The sequence below is a fragment of the Aulonocara sp. 'chitande type north' Nkhata Bay genome, linkage group LG17, assembly GCF_057382095.1.
Source record: "Aulonocara sp. 'chitande type north' Nkhata Bay isolate Kocher_YH1m ecotype deep benthic linkage group LG17, A_spYH_male_GT1.1, whole genome shotgun sequence".
Taxonomy (NCBI): Eukaryota; Metazoa; Chordata; class Actinopteri; order Cichliformes; family Cichlidae; genus Aulonocara; species Aulonocara sp. 'chitande type north' Nkhata Bay.
In genome coordinates, this window is record NC_141360.1 from 35721750 (window position 1) to 35745931 (window position 24182).

The 24182-nt window shown below is 41.6% G+C and overlaps 1 protein-coding gene across 6 annotated transcripts in view; it reads left to right on the top strand.

The window, feature by feature from the left end:
* Positions 1–24182, top strand: part of cald1a (caldesmon 1a) — a 64852-nt gene that overhangs the window by 24598 nt on the left and 16072 nt on the right. For 3 of the 6 annotated variants that reach the window (XR_015125640.1, XM_086268751.1, XM_086268747.1), the window contains exons 1-8: positions 6816–6969; positions 7724–7809; positions 15818–15955; positions 18881–19316; positions 19412–19444; positions 19534–19644; positions 21341–21444; positions 23502–23769. Coding sequence is in view for 5 of the 6 variants with exons in the window: in XM_086268751.1 (XP_086124877.1) it covers positions 7733–7809; positions 15818–15955; positions 18881–19316; positions 19412–19444; positions 19534–19644; positions 21341–21444; positions 23502–23769 (1167 nt within the window). In the remaining variant the exon portion in view is untranslated. Of the gene's footprint in view, positions 1–6815; positions 6970–7723; positions 7810–15817; positions 15956–18880; positions 19317–19411; positions 19445–19533; positions 19645–21340; positions 21445–23501; positions 23770–24182 lie in introns of those variants that run through there. The other 3 variants (XM_086268748.1, XM_086268749.1, XM_086268750.1) reach the window with 3 other exon arrangements.

Genomic DNA, 24182 nt, shown 5'->3' on the forward strand with positions numbered 1-24182 from the left:
TTTATTGCTCCTATACCGTCAAAGGACAGCACGTGACCTACAGTTTCAAGTGGAGTAATGGTTAGATTCCCACTGTGTCAGTTACCGCCTCCATGTATTTGAAAAGTGCATCTTTTGGATTGTTGATTTTAATAATGTATTGTAGTGCAATATAATGTCTTTAGTGGCAAAAAGATATGAATCGTGTGAAATGGGAGCCACGTGTCCAGCCGAATTGCATTAGCACCTTTCTTGCTCCTTCTAATAAAAATAGCATTGAAAAAAATTGATGTTTCTACACTGATAACAAATTTCCCGTTTTGACAATTTATGTTCCAAAAAGGAAGAAATTTCCTTATTTGCAAGACAATTAATATTTTTATTAGTGCTGTCAGCGTTAATCTCGTTAAAACGACGTTAACGCCATAACTGCATTAACGAGATTAACGCTAACAGCACTAATTTTTTTGATATTTCATATTTGTCCATGTTGCCAGCTATAAGCCAGCAGAAGATTTACATTTTAACATGCTCAACTGGCTCACTGTAAAAATAAATAAATAAATAAATAAATAAGACTGTAACCTGAAAACTCAAAGCCCATGAAAAACAGGAAGAGTTAGGATTTTACAGATACATTAAAGATACTTTTTAGAATTACTGGTGCTATTTTCTTTCTATATTTTGAAGTTAAATAAGTAGTCCTACAAAATAGCAGCTCAACTCAAGCAACTCAATCTCAACTTCTTGCCAAGCAAGTATGAGGGCATTCGATAAGTGCTATGGTAATCTCCCCCCATAGCTGAAAATACCACAAAGAACCATGAGCAAAACAAAATTTGTTTGTTCTGGTTGTCAGGACAGCGCAAACACAAGTTCAAACTTGGGTTGATAGCCCTTTGCAGAGGCATACAAAAACACAGTTATATAACCACAAACAACTAGTTGTTATGAGTTTTTCAAGTCCACTACAGGTCCTTCTGATGGATGTTTGTATACTTGGTGCATTATATTGTAGTACTGGTAAGGCCACTTACTCTAATGACTAAATTTGCATCATTCCAACCCAAGTGGACCAGTGTATACTTACAGACACTAAAATACTGGTGTTTGGCTGAATATGCAGCACTAAGCAACTGTTGCTGTGCTAGCTATTGATTACAAAGTATCCAGTATCTTGACTAACTCGACTCTACTGTAATCTTGCCTATTGAAGTTATTAGTAAGACTATGATAATGTTTTTACCTGTCTCTTTTTTCCTTCGTATAGGAATTGAGAATAGTTTTGTGTCATGGTTTGGTGCTTTTTGTTGTTTATTTTTCAAGTTATTTCTGATTTTATGTCATAGTCTTTGGTTCCTGTCTATTCCTGTCAGCTTTACTTCCTCCTATTGTTAGATTTCCCTCCTTTGTAATTGTCTGCCCCACCCTCATTAGTATCACCAATCAGTCAATCAGTGTCCTCGGCACTCCAGCTGTCCATTTCCTGCTTGTCAGACAGATTTCCATCATGTCCTGAGAATTTTCTGATGAAAAAGCAAGCTCTGTTAGAATGAATTAATACTGTCGACATACCAAGAGCAGCACTTTTTATAGAGACAGTTACCAATACTTTCAGACAGATTAGTCTGAAACTTATACCAGTTCAATGTCTGTCCTCTGTACTCATCTCTTAAAGTCAGCTAAGGCTGTCTTTGGCATACTTTCTCAAGCCTTTAAGTCTAACGTATCTGTTATGCGTTTTGGTAAAAAACGAAAAGAAAAATCTGAATCCATAGAGCTTTGCAAAAGAGATCCACTGTCTACCATCAAGCTAAAGTGACTATTAGCAGAGACTCTTTCAGTCATTTCAGAATCAGAATCAGAATACTTTATTGATCCCTGGGGGAAATTATTTCCACTATAAAGGCGGGGTGAATAACATACGTCAAGCTAGTCTGGTAGACCTATGACAGTATTTAATAAGAGAGGCTCCTGATGTCATAAAGGTTTGTCAGAATATAGAGACAAAGTATTTACATCCTTGAGAAGCCCTAAAATTTGAGTCTAGCTAAGTCAATATTGATGGGAGACAGCTGATGTCAAAATACATGAAATCCTGCTTCTTATAAAACTTTTCTCATAGTTAGGAAGTGATGCTTTCTACAGTCCTTCGTTTGTAATATACAGTATCTTGTCAACTACTTGAAAATGACTTTGTATTGTATACATTTGAATGCACCTTGTGTATCATCAGGCCTTCTACAGTAGAACTTCTGTGAAAGATCAAATATCATGTGGCTGGTTAAAAAGAAAGAAAGAAAGTAGCTCATGAACTCTGCTGCATACCAAGTACTGTGGCAGGTGGACAAAATATTTTCTTCCACTGACGCAGAGACTAGAAAGCCTTGGGGTTGTGCCAGTGTTTCTTTTACATTTCTGTTTACTGCAGTACTTCTCTTTACCTGAACACCTGCACAGTTGTGACTGTTGTAACTCTTCTCATAACTCTCCTCTTCAGTGTTGTAGAGCTACAGCATTTGTGGCAGTTTTCACTTCTAATGCCAGGTTGGACACCCTTTGACTTTCAGAACTGCCTTAATTCTTTGTGACATAGATTTACGAAGGAAGTGGAAATATTCCTCAGAGATGCCTATTGACATGATAGCATCACGCAGTTGTTGCAGATGATTTATTGAATTGAGGTCTAGATGCCATTTGAGAACAGTGAACTCGTTGTCATGTTCAAAAAAGCAGTTTGAGATGATTTGAGCTTTCTGACATGTCACATGCCCTGCTGAAAGCAAACATCAGAGGATGGGTACACTCAGGGTACAGGATGGTCATAAAGGAGCGGACATGGTCAGCGATACTACTCTGGTAGCCTGTGGCAATTAGTGATGTGCGATACCACTGATTTCCTTTCCGATCCGATACCAAGTAAAATTCAGGGTGGTATCGACGATACTGATCCGATACTTTGTACAAAAACGTATTTCAGTTACTGTATCTCAAATTATAGCGTCATAATGATTACAGGACATCGGATTACTTGTTCTTATCGTTTAATAATGCACAGTTAACATATAGAAATAAGAAAACTGAAGTTGTGCGCTATTTGAACATGTTGCCTGCCTGCAGCACTAAAGGACTCTATGAGAGGCGTCTGTCTCGCCCTAGCAGCACCTGTCCCTGTCCACTCCTCCTCTTCAGTTCGCCTCAACATAAGCTCGTCATATTCTGTGATATGATTTACTCTGAAGTGCTTGATGAGGTTAGTAGTGTTGCCACAACACCTCACTTTCTTGCCACAAGTATTGCAAACTACGTCTCAACCGTTTGTGGAAGTAAAATACGTCTGCACATGACTCCATTTACGCTCAGCCATTGTTGTGAGTGTGCACACCAAGGGGCTGGACACATTTATACAGACGTACTTTGCACATGACTATGGCAGGCGGAAGACTAAGTAGTGCCTTCCAATGTAGACAATCCAAATAATATAGTTTCTTTCCACTCTGTTCCTGTTAATGATAACCTACAAATTTACACTAAATTACTAAAATATCGATATTTTGATATGAGTATCGATTCTAGAACATAAATGACTGGTATCGGAGGAATTGATATTTCTGTATCGATCCGCGCATCACTCAGTTGTTACTAAGGGGCCCCAAGTGTACCAAGAAAATATCCCCCACACTGTTATACCACCAGCGACCTGAACCATTGATATAAGGCATAACTGATCCATGGTTTGATGGAAATGCTGACCCTGTCTTCGAATGTCATAGAAGTCAAGACTCATCAAATCAGGAAAGGTTTTTCCAATCTTCTATTGTTTAACTTTGGTAAACCTCAGTTTCCTTTTTCCTGTGCTGATACAGCAAACTGTGGCAAATCAGTTTCCACGTGTTGTGTTCAGAGATGCTCTTCTGCTTTCAGTAGTTTCTCATAAAATCAGGCTAGCCCATTTTTTAGCAACCATGTTGTGTTCAAAGTTACTTAAATAACTTTTCTTCTACATTCTGATGCTCAGTTTGAACTACAGCAAGTCATCTTGACCATGTGTGTGCCTAAATGCACTGCATTGCTGTCGTGTGTCTGGCTTATCAGTTATGGATTTGCTTGTACAGGTATGCTATAATAAAATGATCATGTGCAAAACTTGTATATTAGCGAGCATGGTCGTATGTTAACAACTCACTATATATCATCAGTACACTTTTTTGTAGTACACCACTTACACTATAAGTGGTGTACTTTATAAGTTAGGAAGCTAAATTCTTCTAGTGCAAATGATAATTAAATACACTTGTACCAAGTCACCAAAACATCAGATCAGAATCTGATCAGATTCTGCTATTGCTAGTTAGCTAGCTAACAGTAGCAACACAATTAGCATGGTCAAAGGAGCTTGCAAAGAAAAGCGTCTGGACTTCTTTAAGTTGCTTCAAGCAACTTAAAGAAGTCCAGACGCTTTTCTTTGCAAGCTCCTTTGACTACGATGACCTGGATGACTGAGAACCTTCACAGACACAATTAGCATGGATGACATAGCTATATTATCTCCTTTCTTTACTCTAACAAAAATTTAGGATAGGAATTCCACAGAGGTCCACTTGACTGTTATAAGTTATATGTTGGAGCTGCATGTAGCTATACTTAACAGTGTGAATTTACTCTTTTAGGCACTGTGAATGGGAAGTGTAAGTACAGAAATACACCATCTGAGAGTTATTTTTGCTTAATTACAGAATTAGCTTTGTCTTTATTATAAAATAGCTACTGTTTAATTTGTGTATAAAACAGATTACATCATAATTTTTTTAACTAATGATCTTTTTTAAAAAAACAATCTTGGGAATAGCAAGCTACCTTTGTTCCCTCATTTGCAAATCTTGAAGCTGGCAAGCACATAACTCTTGCAAAGCTGGTTTTTACTTGTTTATCTTCACATTAATTCCCCTTATTCAGCAACCAAAATAGGGTTAAGGTTAGGAGCTGAGCTGAGTATAACTGCCATGTGAATGAGTAATTTAGAGACTCTTTCAAGTCCCCTCTGCTAAAATCAGAGGCTGAATCGGAGCATTCCTCACATAGCTCCATAACCATAATGTGGAGATTAATGTGCTTGTCTAAAGGTTATGAGGGGACAGTTGCTCCGAGTATCAGAGTTACAAATCTGACCAAAAAGTTGCACTCTTCTTTTCTCACAGAATGCTAAAACAGACTTAGGAACATTTTGGCAGAGCCAAAAATAGATGCTGCACTGCTGGCCTGTTATTCTTCAGGCCAGCTCCCAGACTTTTGCTCGATCTACTCTTTGCCTCATTTGGCCGATAGGAGTCCATTGTTTGGGGGCTTTTACCTGGAGACCCCACGAGTCGATAGAGGCATTACAACGTGGTGTAAAACTAGTGGCTGTCAGGATAAAATCAACTTGGATTTCAAGGTTTTTCAAGAGGTTGGCACTTAGACACTGGGTCTCTGCCAGGGTCTGGCAGTCTCGACAGGTAGTAATTTAACTGGTAAATGTGTCATTATAGCCATTGTAGAAGGTTGGGGCAGACAGGGAAAGAAAAAAGAGGGGGAGGAGAGAAGGAAAAAGACAAACAGAAGGGAGGTGGAAAGATGGAGATAAACGATGGAATAAATGGTCTGATGCAGCAAAGGTTGAAGACGTCTTACGGCGGACCGGCTCAGGCCGTCTGAACTTATACAAAAGGTCTAAAAATGTCGCAAACTTGTGACTTCAGGTTGCTCAATTTTATGGAATGCCGTCTTTGTCTTCTGCCTCTGTTAGCTTTTGCAAAGTGTGGGTGGTCCTCTCAGTGATTTTCAGTACACAACAGTTACTCTCTGACGTCTTGCTGTGGGCCCTTTTTGTCAGTGTACAACGCAGCCCCCCATGTTGCTGCTGCTTCATTCAGAAAGCAGCCCCATCCGCACATCATAAATCAGTTTAAAACACTATTATCTCAAGTTTGTTATTCAATTAAATCTTGGGTACGTAATCCGCTTATCTTTTGGAAAACTAAGTCTTAATTTTAATTTACCTACAGATCATTGCGTAAGAGTAAATAACATGTCTTTAAAAAGGATACATAGCTCATTTTTTTGTCTAATCCAAACACCAAGAATGAATAAGTAATTTGTTATTTGCATCTATAACTCCAAATTCATTCGCAGCCGTGCTTGTGTTACTAATAAGTTTGTCTCCCTTGGCGTCGCTACTTCTAGGAAGTATGTGATTACACTGGTGATGTTTGGAGGCCTTGTCGCTTTTAGTTATTGCTCTCATTTCGTCTTAATTACAGTTGTACGAATAGCCCCACGTCCAAATGCAGCTTGCCTCCCCACGGTTTCACAAATGACACTAAGCGTGCATCTAAACATAGACGGTGAATTCTTGCGGTGTTTAGAACATCTCCTTCTCGTCACAAAAGCAAAAGCTCTCACAGTGCAGAGGCAGGGCCGTGTTTACTATACGGGCTCAGAAAGGGGGGAGGACACTGGGTGAGAAGATGCAGTGGGGAGGTTGAGTATTAGCGGGACCTCTTGTCCTCGTGGTTTCTTTGAGAATGTCGCTCCTGTGCATTTCCCATGCATGTGCTCGTTGCTGTAGTGTTATCACGCTTGTGTGCGCGTGTACCTGATGTGCAGTAAGCTGTGGGGACAGAAGAAAAAGCAGACAGAAGGCACAGGAAATCGAAAACAGTTCAGCCAAGCTCTGACATGGCGGTAAACAACACAGGAAAAGTTAGCTGTAGAGATAGGGAGAGATAGAGAGAGGGCTCAGGAAGGGGTGGGGGTCACTGAGGGATGGAGGGAGGGACGACTAGCAGGGAGGGGAAAGAAGAAGAAACATTCGCCTTTTCTGTCAGCTAAAGCCGGACTGTGGGAGACTATCACTGAAAGTTTGTGCCTCTGTGTCTTTGCTTGGAGAAGGCATTGTGAGGAGCTGGTATGGTGTGAAGGGAAAATACATTGTTTGAAGTCTAAACTAAGGTATGACATGCATGATTCTTTCTTTTTGGCTTTCCAAAAGCATTTTAAAGCGGTGTCTCTTTCCCCACATTCTTGGTCTTTAGATATCACTTTATTCTCACCTTTTTCAATCAAATGCTCGGTTAGCATTTGTTTGCTATGCCTCCCGGTGTATAGTGGATGTTTTTGTTGATTTAGTACAGAGATGTGTGATGGGAAGCTCAGCAGCTCCTGGGTGGTCTCAGGCCTCACAAGCACAGCCTGTCACGTACCCTTCCAGAGTATTTTTAGTGAGGGTTTCTCGTAAGGGATGGAATTAACATCCTGCCTTGGCTTCTCCTTTCCTCCTTTATACAGCTTTCTCTATCATTTTCTCTCTGGTTCTGCAGTTTGTTAACTTTGATTCCATCAAATTTGTGTCACTAAACAGAAGGACAAGGCCTCACACTTGTTGTTGTCATTGCTTGCAGAAAGAGATTGTGTTTAAAGTTCTAATTCTTATAAATTTTCGCCTTGGTTGATTTGGCACCACCTGCGGCTGATATAGTAACAGCAGCAGTAACAAAAGTTAGAAGTAATCACAGAGTCACACGCATTGCCTTATCTATCAATTCCATGGTGGGAATGACACATATGACAAATATAACAATAAATTTACAGGCGTAATTAGAGTATGTAAAAATATTCATATAGAGGTTGACTATAGCTTTAAAAAAAAAATTCTGGCTGCTGACTGAGTGAATTAATGTCTATTTTTTATGATGTCTCCGCGTAGGGCACAGCCATGGAGGAAATGGACTTTGAGCGGCGCAGGGAGTTGAGGAGACAGAAGCGGGAAGAGATGCGCCTGGAGGCAGAGAGGTGAGACATGTTGGTGTTTGCAGATTTCTCAAAAGGTGTTTAAGAAATCTATCCTCTGCAGTGGCCTAAAGAACACATACAGACCAGCTGCTTAGATTGTTTGAATAGCCTCTACTATTTCAAGGCTCTGGTAGTTTCAGTGCACAACGCACTTACTTTGATGCGCACACCAAGCAGAAAGAGCAAGGATTCAGGAGCTAGGTCTTTTACAAAACATCAATCAGCAAATGTCGACTTCCTTAAACCAGGCTGGAAGGAGAAAAAAAGAGCTGATAAGAAATCTGATAGGAGACGTGATGACCTTTAATGTTCAATCGTGCCCTCCCTCTCTCTTTCCAATTTTCTCTCCCAGATACCACAGCCTTCTGAACCGCCTTTGATTCACTGGGAAAAAAAAAACGGATTAAACTAAAGTTCATTTCAGCAAATTGATTGAGTGGTAACCGGCCAAGTGCAGTAATCAAAAAGAGTAAAAAGGGGTTTTTATTGTGAGGATTTGATACATAGTCTGCCAAGGAGGTATTTTCACAAAAGTCTCTTCATCTGTGCTGCAGCCCTCGCAATTAGAGATGAGGTCGATGTGGATGCAGATACTGGCCAAGGTCACTTGCCTCTTAGAAGCATTTTATTACAGCTACTTGCTCCATCACTCATGGAAAACAAGCTGACATAGTCCTGACCACTGCTGAATACATAGATGGTTCTCTCTGATAAGTCATCTATATGACACAAAGAATGTGTAAGGGCATTAACTGTAGTAAAGAACAAGGCCCTTTGCTCAAGGTAAAGTAGCTTTTCTTGTTTTAAGGAAAATGTCCGTGATAGTGGGTATACTTGGTAATAAAAATTCAGGGTCAAGTCATTCATCCAGTTCTAGGAAGTGTGTCATTCATCTAGTAAATGCATGCCTGGATACGTTAAGTGTATTTCCAAGTTATTTTCAGAATGAGAACTTACGGGACTATTTTTGCTCAGTCATTTAACTAAACCTACCTGAATAGAAAGCTTAGAACGAAGAAAGATGGTGAACAAAGCCTGACTACATTTCTGCTTCATAAATGTTGGCAAGTATGAGAATAGATGCAACAAACTGCAGTACAGGAATGTTTAATATTTACTTGTGGTGCTAAAAAAAAGAAATAAATTACCTGTAAATTAAAAATGGCTTTGTATTGTTTTTCTGTCACTTGGGGGCAGCAAAGCAAGCTGTGCGCATTAGCATACAGTATTCTTACTTTAGTTTATCTGATATGGCCTAACAGTTGACAACTGACTTTGTGAAACTGACTCCTGCTAATGCTTAATGGATTAGCATTAGCAGGATTTTCTGGCATTCTGCTAAAATTAATGTGTTTTTATCTCTAGCTAGACATTAAGGAAACATATATTTTTTTAGCTGCTAAAAGCTACATAGCATTTGTAACCTTCGACAACATTATCTGTCTGTCATTTGGTTAGTACAACAGGTTTATGTGAGCTCTTTTGCTGAACACACCAGCTTACTTACAGATAAAATAAGACAAGCTAGCCAAAATGCTACACGCTCTGAACCAGAGAATTTATAAATATGGTGGTATCTATCATGTTATACGTAGTCACGCATGTCATTGTATTTTTATAACATGTTTTTGGAATGTTTTCATGCTAGTTGTTGTTTCTAATGTCTCTGTAAAGCACTTTGAATCACCTTGTTGTTGATTTGTGCTATACAAATAAACTTGCCTTGCCTTGCCTAGTAGCAAGAAGTAGGAATCATCAGACGCCTCAGAAAGCTAAAACCTTTATCTTTTGCCTTTTAAGACGTATATTCCTTATTTCCCCAGCTGTACCCTAAATAGCTGATTGGAGTGAAGGTCAATGCCTCTGTTAGCTTTCACAGCCTAAAACCCCCCACTGCTGGAATTATTTATGCATTTTTGGAATGTTTATGTTACATGGAGAAGATGGAATTTGGCAGAAAGTGTAGACTAAAAAAAAAAAAAAGGCGACCGAGAAGAGTTGTGGGCCGACTGGAAGAGCAATGGAGCGAGAGTGAAAAAGGGCCAGAGTCGTAAGCGCCCTCAACATTTACATTTTCAGCTCGGCGGGAGTTTCTCCGTGACTGTTTATTTGGCCCGAGCAGCAATAATTTCAGCTGGCAGGCGACGCGCCGCTCCTGTTATTGATAAAAGATTACATCTCTAAATTGTTTCCATTTCTGCCAATATATTGAAACAATCAATATTTACATGCCCCCTCTTGGTCGGACTAGTCAAAACCACATGTTGTCTCATTGGCTTGCTTCCATTCAACCATCATTGAGTGTGCTGTGAGAAAAAGGAGACTTTGGGGCAATATAATAACGGCTGAAGCAATGCCAAATTCCTGGCTATTATAAGTGTTTACTGGCCAGGTCTCCATGAGCTGTTTCCTACATGCTGGGATGCTGCGATTGTGGGCTTCCTCACGCCAGCTCTGTGCATGTCACTGTACTTGAGAGCGCATGTGCACGAATGTTAGGACGCTTCCACGCAGCGAGTGTTGGTGTGTTTCGTATCAGCATCGGGCGATGAAGGCTTGACAAGCTCCATTCACTTTTTAAAAATACAACCAAGTATACAAGTGTGCGTGTTTGTCGGGATGACAGCCAAGCCTTCCCTTGTTCTGCCTTGCATCAACGTCAGTTATAGCTCTAAGAAAAGGGTCATTGACGCTGTGGCTCACATCGTGCTTTTGATTTCAGTTTTATTAAGCAAAGCCACACACATACACCCCGTTTTTCTGCTCAAAGGTTTCTCACACTCTCTCGCGCTCTATAATTCCCTGCAATCCACGCCGTTCGTCGGCGCTATAGCAATCAGACAAGGAATGTCTCTGCCTTTTTTCCCCCGCTTCTTAGCCAATGAACGCACATAGATGTGGAATTTTCCCAGTCAATTCACTGACCAGAGGGTATCTGCCTTGGTTAAAAATGTTTTTTTCTCATGGAGCCTACAGAAATGTTGCTGCCACTCCCTTCCCAAATGAAACTCGTGTACTTGAGCAGTTAATCCTCCTGGATTTGGCTATTAGAAAGCATTTGATCATACGCAGCAGTTTAATCTAACATAGGTGACTGTCTGTGTGAAGGCTACTCTGAGTGATCACTGTTTCAAAGAAATACTATGACTTGTGTGCTGAGAGCAAGGTAGTCTCACTATTCCTTCAATTTTAAACTATGAGGTAATGTTTATTCTCTGAGGCCTTTACTTAGCATTTCTTCTTTTATTTCCTTTTTTGGGAAGTGTTTATTTTTGATTTTTGCCATTCCCCACCTCCCGATCACCCTCCTCTGTCTCCTCCCTTCATTCTTTATGCATCCCATCCTCCTCCCGCTCCTCCTCCTCTGGGTCTCACTGTCTTTCTTCTTCTCCCACCCCTCCAAAAACCCACTTTCATTTTCTGATTATTCTCCTGATTGTTTCCCTCTCCTCCTCTCTTAAACTGTCACCTCTGCCTTTCCTCTCATCTTCTCCCCGCTTCTTCTTCCTTTTGATCCCGCTCCTCCACTTAAATTGTCAACCCCTCATTCTCCACTTCCTTCTCGCTCGCTCACGGTCCGTTTCTCCGTCGCTTCTTTCACGTCTTTTCACCGTCCTCCCTTTCCTCCTCATTCTTACATCTGCGCTGGCCCTCTGCCTCAGAGACTAGGAAGGGTTGAGGAAATAACACCCATCCTCCGTGAATGAGCCATGCCAAACGGTCTCCCGCCCTGGTTGAACGGACCATTCGCAACATGACCCGGTCCTGCATCGTAAATCTTTGCCAGCTTCTAAGCTGCTTTGCCACATCAGCATTGAAGGGAGTTAAGGCTACCCTTCCTCTCTTAGTTATTTTCAGATGCATGCCATATTACCTCATTCATCTTCGAGTAGAAGAATAAATGCAGTCTAGAAGGACTGTACCACAGCTAGCAATATGAATTCTTGGAGCTGGCCCAGCAGAGCGCAGGGTGGGGGGAGGGACAGACGGGGGATGTTGTGGTTCTGTGGGCCGGCAGTAGGAAGGGAAACAGTCCAGAGAGACCAGCGTGGGAATGGGTCAGCATTTCTGACAGCTCAAGCCAAGCCCCCACCCTCTCTCCCTCGCCCTAACCATCCCTTCCTTAACTCCCCTCTCCCCCATCTGCTCACAGCAGCCTTTTTCCCTCCCTCCGCTGTTTTCGAGCTTCCTCTTCACTTTTCTCCCTTCCTTCCCTCTGTCCCTCCTCTTGCCAAGGAGGGGTGAAGAAGTCTTTTCTCATGAGCTTTTCCCAAATTGTTTTCACTGACATTTCTGAGATATTTTGCTGTAAAGAAAATATTTGGACATACTTCTCCCTAATAGGTTCACTGATGGCGATGTTTAGTGTGCTTTCCATGCAGGCGGTTTAAATCAGCGAAAACACACTACTCAGGGTGTGAAACACACGTTATTCATATGCTTCACTGTAGCTGCCACGGTGAAGTCCACGGCATTCGTAGTAAAGCACCAATAATGGGAAGGTTTCCTTTATTTACATGCTGTACTCGGCCACTCAAGAAATAGGCGTCTGGTGGAGACGCCTATGTGTCCTGGTAACCTGCAATTTATTGCTGTGGCTTCACATCATTTCGTACAGGAAAAGTTGTCGACTATGATAAAATCTGCAGATTACTCCTTTTTCCATTATTGTGCACACCCCTTCCTTTCCCTTTTTCATTTCCCACCTCTCCACTTTATCCTCACTCTATCCCATTTCACTTGCCTGTTCTCTTCTTCTCCTATTTTTTCTTTCTTCCATTATCCACCATTCCACCTCTCACCGTATTTCTGTCAGTATGCTGATAGACTTTGGGGGCCTCGCTATGGAAAGGGATATTAAATCAGGGCTTTGGTTGTGTATGTGTCTCCAGCCAAGGCTGTGATTGACAGGAATGCTAATTCAGCTTTCAGGAGTTTTTTCTGTCTTTCTTTCTTCCTTTTTTTTTCCTACTGAGGAATCTTTAACCCTGAGATTGTCGTCGTCACCGCCACCAAGGACTCCTTTGTTCCATTTTTAGCTGTTTTCGTTTTCTCATGACATTCGGTGCTGTTTCTGGGACGGTTCAGTCCTTCGGGAATTACAGCAGTTGTTGTTTCACTACTTTTTTTTTTAGGTCTCACAAAAACATCACTCTGCTCTGATATTTTAAATAAGGGTTAATGTACTTTTTTTTGCAGTGGAGCTCAATTGACCTTAATAATGAATGGAAAAGAAAAAAAAACTCTTTCTTGTATTTTTTTTGTTTGCTAAAATGTAAATATTGTGCTAGCGCTCTCAGTGTACAATGTATATCACTGGCCCGCAGGGCTGGAATTCAGGATAGACCCTCCTCTGGATAAAGCTGATTTTCTACACTCGGAGATGCTGAATAGTTTAAACTAAGCAGACACACATGCACATGTGTAAAGCATTGCCTGACGTCACTGATGTCACCGTCCCACAGGTCTAACTTGGGCGTTAGCAGATTCATCTGTTCTGTTATGACTAACCCTAACATGCCTCATATGAGAGGGAGAGGGGGTTGGGGGAACAGCATAGTGGGTGGGGGAGGGGGGGGGGGGGTGTTGTTCACAAGCTGTAAAACCTCACATAAACCCTGGCGGCTTTAGCTCGCCTCACCACACGTGTTGCAATTAACATGCAACGGCATGCTTCGCTGGCCGGCCTCAAAGGCTGCGCTGCGATGTTAGGTAGCTGGGCATGTGGTGAGCAGTGGAAGTGTAAAGGTCAGTCGGGGCAACACAGATCAAGCATGGAGCTGAGTTCATAGATGTCAGGTGGCCAGAAACACTGCACTGCACAATTTGATACCTTAAAAAAAAGGAATAGTTTCAGTGTTGGGTAGTATTGCATTGTTTGATATATGATATATAATTTTACTTTTGGGTGTAGTCTCTTTTCCTTAAAACTGTCTATTGTACTTCACTTGAGTTTCCTGCATTCCCCAGACTGACTTTGGACAGACCCGAGAGAAAGGCCTGAACTTGTTGCTTTCAATCAAATTTAAGAACATAAATATACAGTAGCTTGCAAGCCAGTTAGATTTTTGGACAGTGGAGTCTTGTTTATGATAGCATGCAGCCGCACCCTGTACTTAAACCTTTGCGTTAAATAAATAATTTTATAACTCGCAGCATGTCTCTGAATGATTGTGTGAGGTATAATGCAAAAAACAGATGTTTGCCCATGTTTTAGACATGATCTGCAATGACCATGCATCATCTGCTGTGTGCTTAAATGCAGCAGGAGTTACGACCCATGTAGCAGTGCTGAATGAATTTAATGCAAGAAATAATTTGTACAGATATTTGAGCTTGCTTTTGAGGAGTAAACTTTTATTCTGCTGTCTAAAGTTCTCCACAGTTAAAACAATGGCACAGATTAACCAATTGCAATGCAGCAGCTTCATTTGTGATCTCGCCCCAACCGGTCACAGCAGATGGCTGCCCCTCCCTGACCCTGGTTCTGCCTGAGGTTTCTTCTGTTTAAAAAGAGTATTTCCTTCCCACTGTTGCCAAAGTGATGCTCATAAGGGGTCGTTTGATTGTTGAGGTTTTCTCTGTATTATTTTAGGGTCTTTATATTATAATATAAAGTGACTAGAAATGACTGTTGTTGTGATTTGGTGCTATATAAGTAAAAGTTAACGGAAACTTAATTATCTGAAAGCCAACAGGTAGTGATAGCTCTGGTTGCAAAAGGACTTCCAGGCCTATAGAAGTCTATGGCAGAACGGCTTTGTTTCACACTCCACACACACACTCCTGTCGAGTGTATTATTTCGAGTCATGTTAAAGAAAGAGAAATCTATTTTGAAAATTTAGTTCATACCAAGTGACATCACGATATCACCTGCTAGCATCCTGTATTTTACAAGCCATTGAGCACATCTTGTTTAATCCTCCTTTATGACTCTTAGAATGATGATAAGACGAGTGTTTACCGAGGTCAGAGAGCGAGGCAATCAAGGGTCATTTGCCCAGACTTCTATGAAATCATTAGTCTTTTTGAGAGCAGATCAGTCGTCCCCTGCTGCCTATTAAGAAGAATGCAGGTAGCGTTTTGTCTTTAGTTGTAAGCTGTGTTTGTCTTTTATACTATATACAGTGGCCAGTTAATTTGATTGCGTCATATGTTGCATATATATAACTGTAAGAGTAGTATCAGTGTTGTCATCTAGCCCCGGGCGTTTCAGCAAAAGCTGAGCTTGTCTATCATTTAATTGATGCGTGCTTCAGCTATGCACGCACCAAATACAGCTAAGAGAAGTTTTTATTGTAGTATATCAACAGTACTCTGTATATAGTAACCATTGTCCATATGTAAATATGTAAGAAAAATGTGTATGTTTCTGTCCTGTGTACTGTTTGTTTGTCTATGTGTCTTTCTGGCTGCTGTTACAACCAAATTTCCCCTTGTGGGACAATTAAAGGATTATTGTATTCTATTCAACTCTGGAAAAATACGATTGCTAAATTTAATGCTGTATTAAATTCTTTGGAAGAATTATGAACTTTTAAGATTACACTGGTTATTGGCCAGTGTACACACACACACACACACACACACACACACACACACACAGCTCTCCTGCTTCCTCCGTTCCTGCACTGACCGGACTAGTACAAGCTGCTGGCCAGAAACACTGTTTCACTGCTCTCTTATCCTTAGCCAAGCCATGTCTCCAGACAGAGTTTTTATCAGCTCGTGAAAACTGCAGCCACGATAAGAAGTATTGGTGGTTACACAGCTGACAGCTCCACTTGATAGAAGAGAAGGGGTGGGTGGGGGGGACTTGGGGTAAATCCACCAGATTTGGTCACTGCGAAGATTACAGTCCAATTTAAAGAACCGCTCACTTTGAAGTTTCTAACTGCTAAGCTAAATTGAGGATAGGGAGAAAGGAGATGAGGGGTTGAAAGTTGAAAATAGATAATGCATGCCTTTGTCTTCTCACTCTCTCTTTCTTCTTTCGTCTTCCCGCAGGATGGCAAAGAATGATGATGATGAAGAGGAGGCGGCCCGTGAGAGGAGGCGCAGGGCACGCCAGGAGAGGATGAAGAGCAAGGAGAGCGAGGAGCCCAGCAGCCAGTCAGACAGCCTGGTTATGACCAACAGCCACAGGTATAGCAAAACAAGCTCTCGTACGTAGTCCAGCAGACGACTGATTGGCTCCCTCTTTTTTTTTTTGGATCGGCTGCAAAAGCGAGAGAGCACCAGTAAAGTCCAACTAATAAACTCTCAACGTAATGTCATTTTCTGGGTTTAGGGTGTCGGAGTGGAGCTGCATGGTTAGATAGTCTACCGCCAGACGTTTTTGAGAAAGCTTTAGTAATTTAAGTGAACTAGCCCATGAAAACTCCCAAAAGGAGAGGTGCCAGAGTGTATATGAGGAGTAAAAAAATCACTTCTCTAAAACCTAAAGTCTCCAAACACAATAAGACTGCGGATAATTTATAAGTGCAGGTTTGAGATAAATTGTGTTGGCTACAGTGGAAGTGGTGGGTCGCTCTGACATCTAGTCACACAGACACTGCTTTGTGGTGATGAATGTTTCCTCTCTGTAAGCGCTTAGATACATCCTGGGGTGGTCAAACAACAAGGGGATTGTGCAGAAGGATGCTGAGATAGGACCTAGTTCTTGCTAGCCATTGTTGATTGTGCAGATGCAAGGATAATGTTTGGCAGACTTTTAGGTCACAGTATTGTGAGTCATGCTGTAGTCATGCCTCAAGGTGGAAGGATAGTCACTGAATATTTTAGTTAGAAAATATAAATACACTTACTCCACACTTTATTAGGTACATCTTGGTAGTACCAGGTTGGGCTCTCTTGTGCCTTCAAAACTGCATTAATTCCTCATAACAGAGATTTAACAAGTTGCTGGAAACATTCCTCAGAGATTTTGGTCCACTGCAGATTTCTTGGCTGCTTATCTCCCATTCTACCACATCTCTAACAGGAGATCTGGTGACTGGATTGAGGCCTGGTGATTCTGGAGGCCATTTGAGTACAATAACCTCATTGTCAGTTTGAGATGATTTGTGCTGTGTTATATGGTGCATTATCATGCTGCATGTAGAAATCAGAATGTGGGTACACTGATCTTAAAGGGATGGACATGGTCAGCAACAATACTTGGGTAGGCTGGAAGTGTGCCAGGAAAATATCCCCAACACCATTACACCACCACCATCAGCCTGACCTGTTGATTCAAGGCCGGATGGCTCCATGCTGTCGTGTTGTTTATGCCAAATTCTGACCTCCCGTCTGAGTATTGCAGCAGAAATAAAGGCTCGTCAGATCAGGAAAGATTTTTCCAGAAAAAAACAGATCTTCCAATTTTGGTGAGCCTATATGAATTGTAGCCTCAGCTCCCTGCCCTCACCTCACAGGAGTAACACCTGGTGTGGTCCATCAGCTATAGGCCATCTGCTTTTGATTTGATTTGAGGTTTGATATGTTGGGCATTCAGAGTTGTTCTTCTGTGTCCCTTGGTTTTAAAGCGTTGCCTTCATATCAGCTCGAAGAAGTCGGGCCATTTCTTCTGACATGAACAAGTTGTTTTCGCCCAGAAAACTGTGGCTTCCTGGTAGGGCTGGGTCATATCATACCGGTATAATGTTGGGCAACGATAGAAAAATGAAATACCGCGATAGAATATGCTTGATGGATTGTCGGAGCATTACGGCTATCGTAGGCAGGAGCCTCGCGGAGTGATACGTACTGTGCGTCAACATAATATTACCGTATTGTGTGTGCATAACCTATAAAGTTTTGTAGATATTATACATGGTTATGCTGAGGATATGTTGGCCAATTTCCACTGGAAATGCCTTTTGGTTAAACTGTCAGCAAGGAATTTGTATCTGGACTGCCAAATTTTTATATAACTTTAATGCACATAAAACATCTGCTTGTTTAAGAGAAAATACATTGATGGGGGGGGGGGTTTGCACTAATAAAGTTGTGGAGTTGTAAAGTATTTTGTCTAGTGTCAATTATATCATCAGTTATATCGTTATCGCAAATTTTCAAATGTATATCGTGATAAATATTTTTGGTCATATCGCCCTGCTCTACCTCCTGGATATTTTCTCTTCTTCGAACCATTCTCAGTAAACTCGAGCGATGGCTCTGTGGGAAAATCCCTGCAGATCAGCAGTTTCTGAAACACTCAGAAAAGCCCCTCTGCCACCAGCAATCATGCCACGTTCAAAGACAAATCCCCCTTCTGATTCTCAGTTTGAACAGCAGCTGGTCTTGATCCTCTCTACATGCCTAAAAGCACAGAGACACAGTGATTGGCTGATTAGATATGTGCACGAGTGAGAAGGTGACCAGGTGTACCACATGAAGTAGCCAGTAAGTGTGTATTTTAGTCACGCTAAAGCAAAGCTTTATAAAAGATTATCTTGGTTTGTTTGGAGGTCCTTTAGCGCAGACAAAACTAAACAAAATTTTTTTACACATTTGTGCTCTGATGCAACGCTTAATCCTCATGTATTTGGTAATGTTACACATTGTGGGTTAAATTTTATGCCACAGCAACTATTGACTCGGCATCTAAAAACATGCTAACTATGATAGCATGTTAGCATGCTATCGTAGTTAGCATTCAGTCCAAAGTTTTAGCAGGTGTTAGCATGGCTGTAAACTGTAGGCTATGGCTGTATCTGAGCACATACAAAAGTTCCCACCTAAAATCAAAATTTCCATTCATTATAAGGCCTCACCTGAGTTTATTTGAAGAGCTGTGGTGAAGACCAGTCAGTAAAGCCATGGGTCTACATTTTCTGCTGTTCTTGGCTATAAAGCTGTCAGTAATAATGCAACCTCTTTCTGGAAATTATGATTACACAGGGGTTGCGGCCTTCCACCAGGGGCAGCTCAGAGGTAACAGAAGATAATGTCATGGATTATCTTTCCATGCCCACATTTTTATAACGGCTGACGTCTGCTGTGACCTCACCCCTTCCTCCTCTTTGACACGAATACACACAATGTGACATTTGTGCCGTCTCTCTCTTTCTCTCTCTCTCCTCGTAGTGTCACAGAGACGGTGTCTGTGAGCAGCTCTTATGGAGGCGGTGGAGATGACGAGGACCAAGCCCTACTGGACCGCATGGCCAAACGTGAGGAGAGACGGCAGAGGCGCATGAAGGAGGCGCTGGAGAGACAGAAACAGCTGGACCCCACTGTGACGGAGGGCAACGACAGCACCGCCACGGAGAAAAACAGCGCAGAAGAGGAGAGGCCCTCCTCCTGGCGTAGGGGACGTTACCGTGACAATGACGACGAGGCTGAGAAGATGGAAACCTATAGCTCGAGAAGAGAGGAGGAGAAGGAGCGAGAGGAGCCGAGGGAGGAAGAGCAGGCTGCCCCTGAAGGGGGAGAGGAAGAAGCGGAGGGGGTAGATGAAGAGGAGGAGCAGCCAGTTGCAGTTGTGGAGGACAAACCAAGAAGGTCTTACTTGAGAGACCAGGTCAGTTATCAGGTCACCATTCTTCTTTCATGTCAGACATTAAGTTAAGCTGGTGTAACCGACAGCCTTGGCACATTTGATCCTTGTTTCTATAGGCTTCAGCTGAAGAGCCTAAAATTCAAAACAAGGTATGGTTAGTGATTTGTTGTCTTTTTTGTTACCTTTGATTTGATCGCTGAGCTTACTTTCAAAGAACTGCTATAATCCTTTTTCATAGGACTTCGCCGAAGAAGACAGACATTCGGTAGTCAGTGAAAGTTCAAATCAGACCAAGTCGTCAAATTCAGAGGCTGGGGAGGATACAGTAGCATCAGGGGAAGCTGAAGAGGTACCAGAGGATGATAATGTAGATAATTCACAGGGGAACAAGCCTATGTTACTAAGAAATGACAGTGAAGAGGACTTTGAGGTATCTGAATCAGAAGATAATGAGGTATCATACATGCGGTAAGAACTTCAGTAGAGGTGTGATGCACAGCACGTGAAATTTCTTTGGATAACTTCAGTGTCTAACTAGACAGAAATGTTTACATGTTAAACCTCTCAATGAGACATCTTGTTGACGTGTTGATTTATGACACTGAAATTACCCGGACACCTCGTGCCGTCTAGCATGGTTTGCAACATTTGCAAACTGGTAATGACAGGTCTGTGTTTGATGAGGTGCGGTTTACAGCCGTGTGGTCAGACTTTTCAAAAGGTTAATGCTATGCTCCACAGAGTGGTCACATTTTTTTTCTGCATGTCTTCCACCTCAGCCATGAGTGCAACAACACATCACATTACACTGGCTCCACTTCAGCAACTCAGTGAGGCATCAGGTCATCTTTCGATATCTGTCAAAAGTTTAAGATTGCAATAAACCCTTTTGTACAGGGCACTAGTGTTGTCCCTTAGTTGATCCAATGTCTGGAACAAGCTCCTTTAGGCCGTATTCCATCACTACCAGCAGATTGCTTCACTCACCAGTAGTTTTAGTGTAAGACACCAGCTTGTCTGCAAACCGTCACCAGTTTTTGCAGTTGAAATTCAAATGTTCGACTGTCCTTCTTAAAAGTAAAAATTATGCCTTGACACTGAAAAAAAAAAACACATTTCAAAAGCACAGTGTTTAGTATTTATTTATTTCTGTTTGTGGTTTAGGCTGCACTTGTCGCTGCTTCAGTACAAAAATTGGCGAGGGTGTGCAACAAGTTGGTGTCTTCCATGCAAACTGCGGGTGACCACTGCAGTTGCCTTTCAGTTTTTGCTGCTGCATCATATAGTTCTTTACAACCACTTTCATCAAGCGACAGCAAGCAACCTCCCATAACCACTCGTTAACTGGTGGACGAAATGTACATTTTCCCTAGTATCTGGCAGTTGCCAACCAGTTGCCAACCAGTTGCCAACCAGCCTGTGTAGCTGGGGCCAGTTCCTTCTGGTTGAAAAAAGAGGGTTTGAACTTGCCTATTAGGGGTTACCTGGACATATGGCTGTGTTTTAATGTGGATTCACCACTTCAACATAGACAGATAGATAGCTATGACAAAAATAGGGAAAAGCATATTTAACTGATGACGTCAGCATTTTATATTGAAATGGTGTCAGTGCAAGAATAAGAAAGTTTATAGCGCTTTCTTGGTAAAGATTCATAATTTGCATTACATTCATAATATATCCCATGGTCTTCAAAATTTGACTGGATATGTACTTCACAGAAATAGTAATTATCACATATAAGACTTTAATTATGTTTCTGATTATGGACAGCAAATGGATGTAGGAAATACCCAGCTGGAGACACTCCCAGTGTGATCACATGTTAGATAATCCTTTGTCAACAGTAATCCTGGAGTGGACGTAGTGTGATGTGATGTTCTGTGTTATTTTATTTGGGCGTGCTCTCTTTCTCTTATGGGATATCATGTGATGTCACATGATTGAATCCAATCACACTTCACTCTATGCACCTTTCTGCCTACCTTTGTTGTTCAGTATCACTCTATCTTGCTTTCTGTGTGTGTGTGGGGGGGTGGCTTTAGGTGAATGAGCCCAGAGAGGAGAGGGAGGATCAGAGGAAGCACAACGGAGGGCTGCATGAGGAGGCGCCTCCCAAACAGCACAGGAAACCTGAGAGGACCACCAGGTACACAACAGCAACAAAAGCACACACTGTCTCATTGTCACCCTGAGGCCAAACTGGGGATAGCCCAGTCCTGTGAATTATTCAAGCGCCTGAGCTGTCAGCAGTATCGCTCAGATTCGTGTGACAGTTTGACGCTCTCTAATTTGTGAAAAATCATAAAGACCAGAATGCAATTTGTATTTACACTGTTGCAAAAATGTGAAGATTGCCAGTAGTTTGTGTCATCTAACTCGATAAATGTTCTGTTTTTTACTGCAGACAAACAGAAATTAGGCTAATATTTTCTCATTTTCAGTTCAATATTTTGTCACCTATCTGATAATGGTTATTTAAGTCCTACTAAAAAAGATAATGATGCCTTTATTCTGAAGCAACAGGTGACTAATTCGTTAATGAAACCTGTATGCATGAATAAAACACACAGACTCAATGAATGTGACTAATAGCAGCTGCGCTTATCTAATCTTTCTTGCAAAAAAAGGCTAGATATAAAAAACCACTTAGCTACAGTGCTGTGCATAAGTCCTGAGCCGCCACTCATTTCTCATTTCTTCATTTACTTGTATTATTTGAGCAGCAATTCTTCAGGCATTTATAAAGGTCTTTCAGACTTTTTCTTTGGACATTGGCTGTTTTTCACACTTTTCAGTCCTTGCACCCGACCATTTTCAGAGAAATGTTTTTGTTATGCTACTTAATGCTGACCTGTGACTCATTCAAGCATAAAAAAGACACCTAACTCCAGAGATGAGTCAGTGTTCTGTCTACACATAACCAATAAATTTATCTTAAGGTACTTTATTGCTAACAAGCAACATTTGTTCCCAGATCTTTAGTTGAATCTGCAAAAAAAAAGCAAAGAACACAGTCTAACAGACATGAAATAGCTTTTTTAATCTAAACGACTATTTTAAGTCTCAAAAACTTGGTATAGCTCAATGTAAAGTGTGTTCTTTTCAAAATAGAGGGAATTGTAAACTCAGAAAGTACATCAGATCCAGCATGGAATACTAACCGGAAACATGTGATTGGCAACTGCTTCGGTGTTTACTGTGACAATAATCAGCAAACACATTGTCAGTGTAGTAAAACACAAACACAGTGGAACACCATCAGTCATGGATTGGCATCCCCAGAGCCTTGACCACAACATTACTGAAGCAGTGTGGATCAAATCAGCAGAAAATGGAACAAAAGGCAGTAAACATCCAAAAAAAGAGCTTTGGGTGTCCTTCAAACAGGCTGGAGAACTATTTCTGAAGACTACTTAAAGAAATGAGAAGAGAGTTCAGGCTGTGTTAAAGAATTAAGGTGGTCATACCGAATATTGATTTTCAAGTTCATTAGAATTCCACAAACTCTGATTGTGCCTTATATATTGTATTTTCATTTGTGTTTGCACATTTCAGCAAATTGCTGGACTTATTTCTGCACAAGTTTGATTTTTATGAAGAAGCTCAAGACCTTTGCTGATATATCAGTGACTCTACTCTTGTCCACTTGTGGAAAAGTACTGCAGTAACTTAATATACCAGGCCCAAAGGTCAGCTGAAAAGATCAAACTACAAATAACCAAAGCTCATTGTGACCGAGTGCGAGGAGAGGACAACAGTCTGTTGATAAACAACATTATGTACTGCATTTTAAAGGAAATTAGTTTTATCAGACAGGAAGTTATGTATGAGGCTGACATTTATCATTTATTGCACAGGCTGGTGTGAAAGTATAAACATGTAGCCCGAGGCTTCTGAAACATAATTGAAAAGCAAATCTCATTCAGACTTTCAAGAAAAACACGTTGTTTTTGTTCAGCTGGCAGAGTGGCCGTGTTTTTCTGTCACAGGTCACCTGCAGTGAGTTCTCAGGTTGAAACACTGGAACGAAACTTGATACCGCCTGTAACTTTATCTTTGCAAACGTGATTGCATTTGTTTGTTGTGTGAATTCCATGAAGGCAACATCTTCTTCTGGTGTGCATTTGAATACCTGGATCAAAAGGCAACCAGCTTTCCACTCCGACCCGTGTGCTGACCTGTGTTTTTATGTGTCCTTCCCAGCCGCGGCAGCGTGCGCTCCCCCGAGCCTTCTGCGGGTGATGACCCGGACGAGGACGCCCGCCTGGAGGCGGAGCGCAAGCTGGAGGAGCTGAAGCGTCGTCGCGATGATGCGGAGAGCGGGGAGTTTGAGAGGATGAGGCAGAAGCAGCAGGACGCCGAAGCTGAGCTGGAGGAGCTGAAAAGGAAGAGGGAGGAGAGGAGAAAGGTGCTGGAGGAGGAGGAGAGGCAGAGGAAGGAGGAAGAGGCAGAAAGGAAAGCCAAAGAGGAGGTGGATGTTTTGTTTTGTTTTACTTAACTTTTAAGCTGTTTTTACTCTGTTTTATCCCATCTCTATGTAAATGTTTTGTTTAAAAAAAAATCATGATGTTATAAAAGTCTGAGTTTCAGGCAAGTGGCCGATGGACGCAAGTCTGAGTGTCATCTTACAATCGGTGGGAGACTGGAATCAGCAAAATTATTGTGCATGTGCAATGAAGTTCTGAACTGGTTGCCTTCGAAGTGGATGTTTCAAAGATGGGGACCAGTTCTCTGACCACCTGCAGTCAGTTGTTGTCTTCAAAGCAAATTTGATACATCAATAAGAGCAATAAGTTGCTATGAGTCTCTTCTTGTGATAATTGGGAACTGTGATAAATGTAAAAAAATTCAAATCAATCTCTGGGCTACCACCAACGGTTCTTA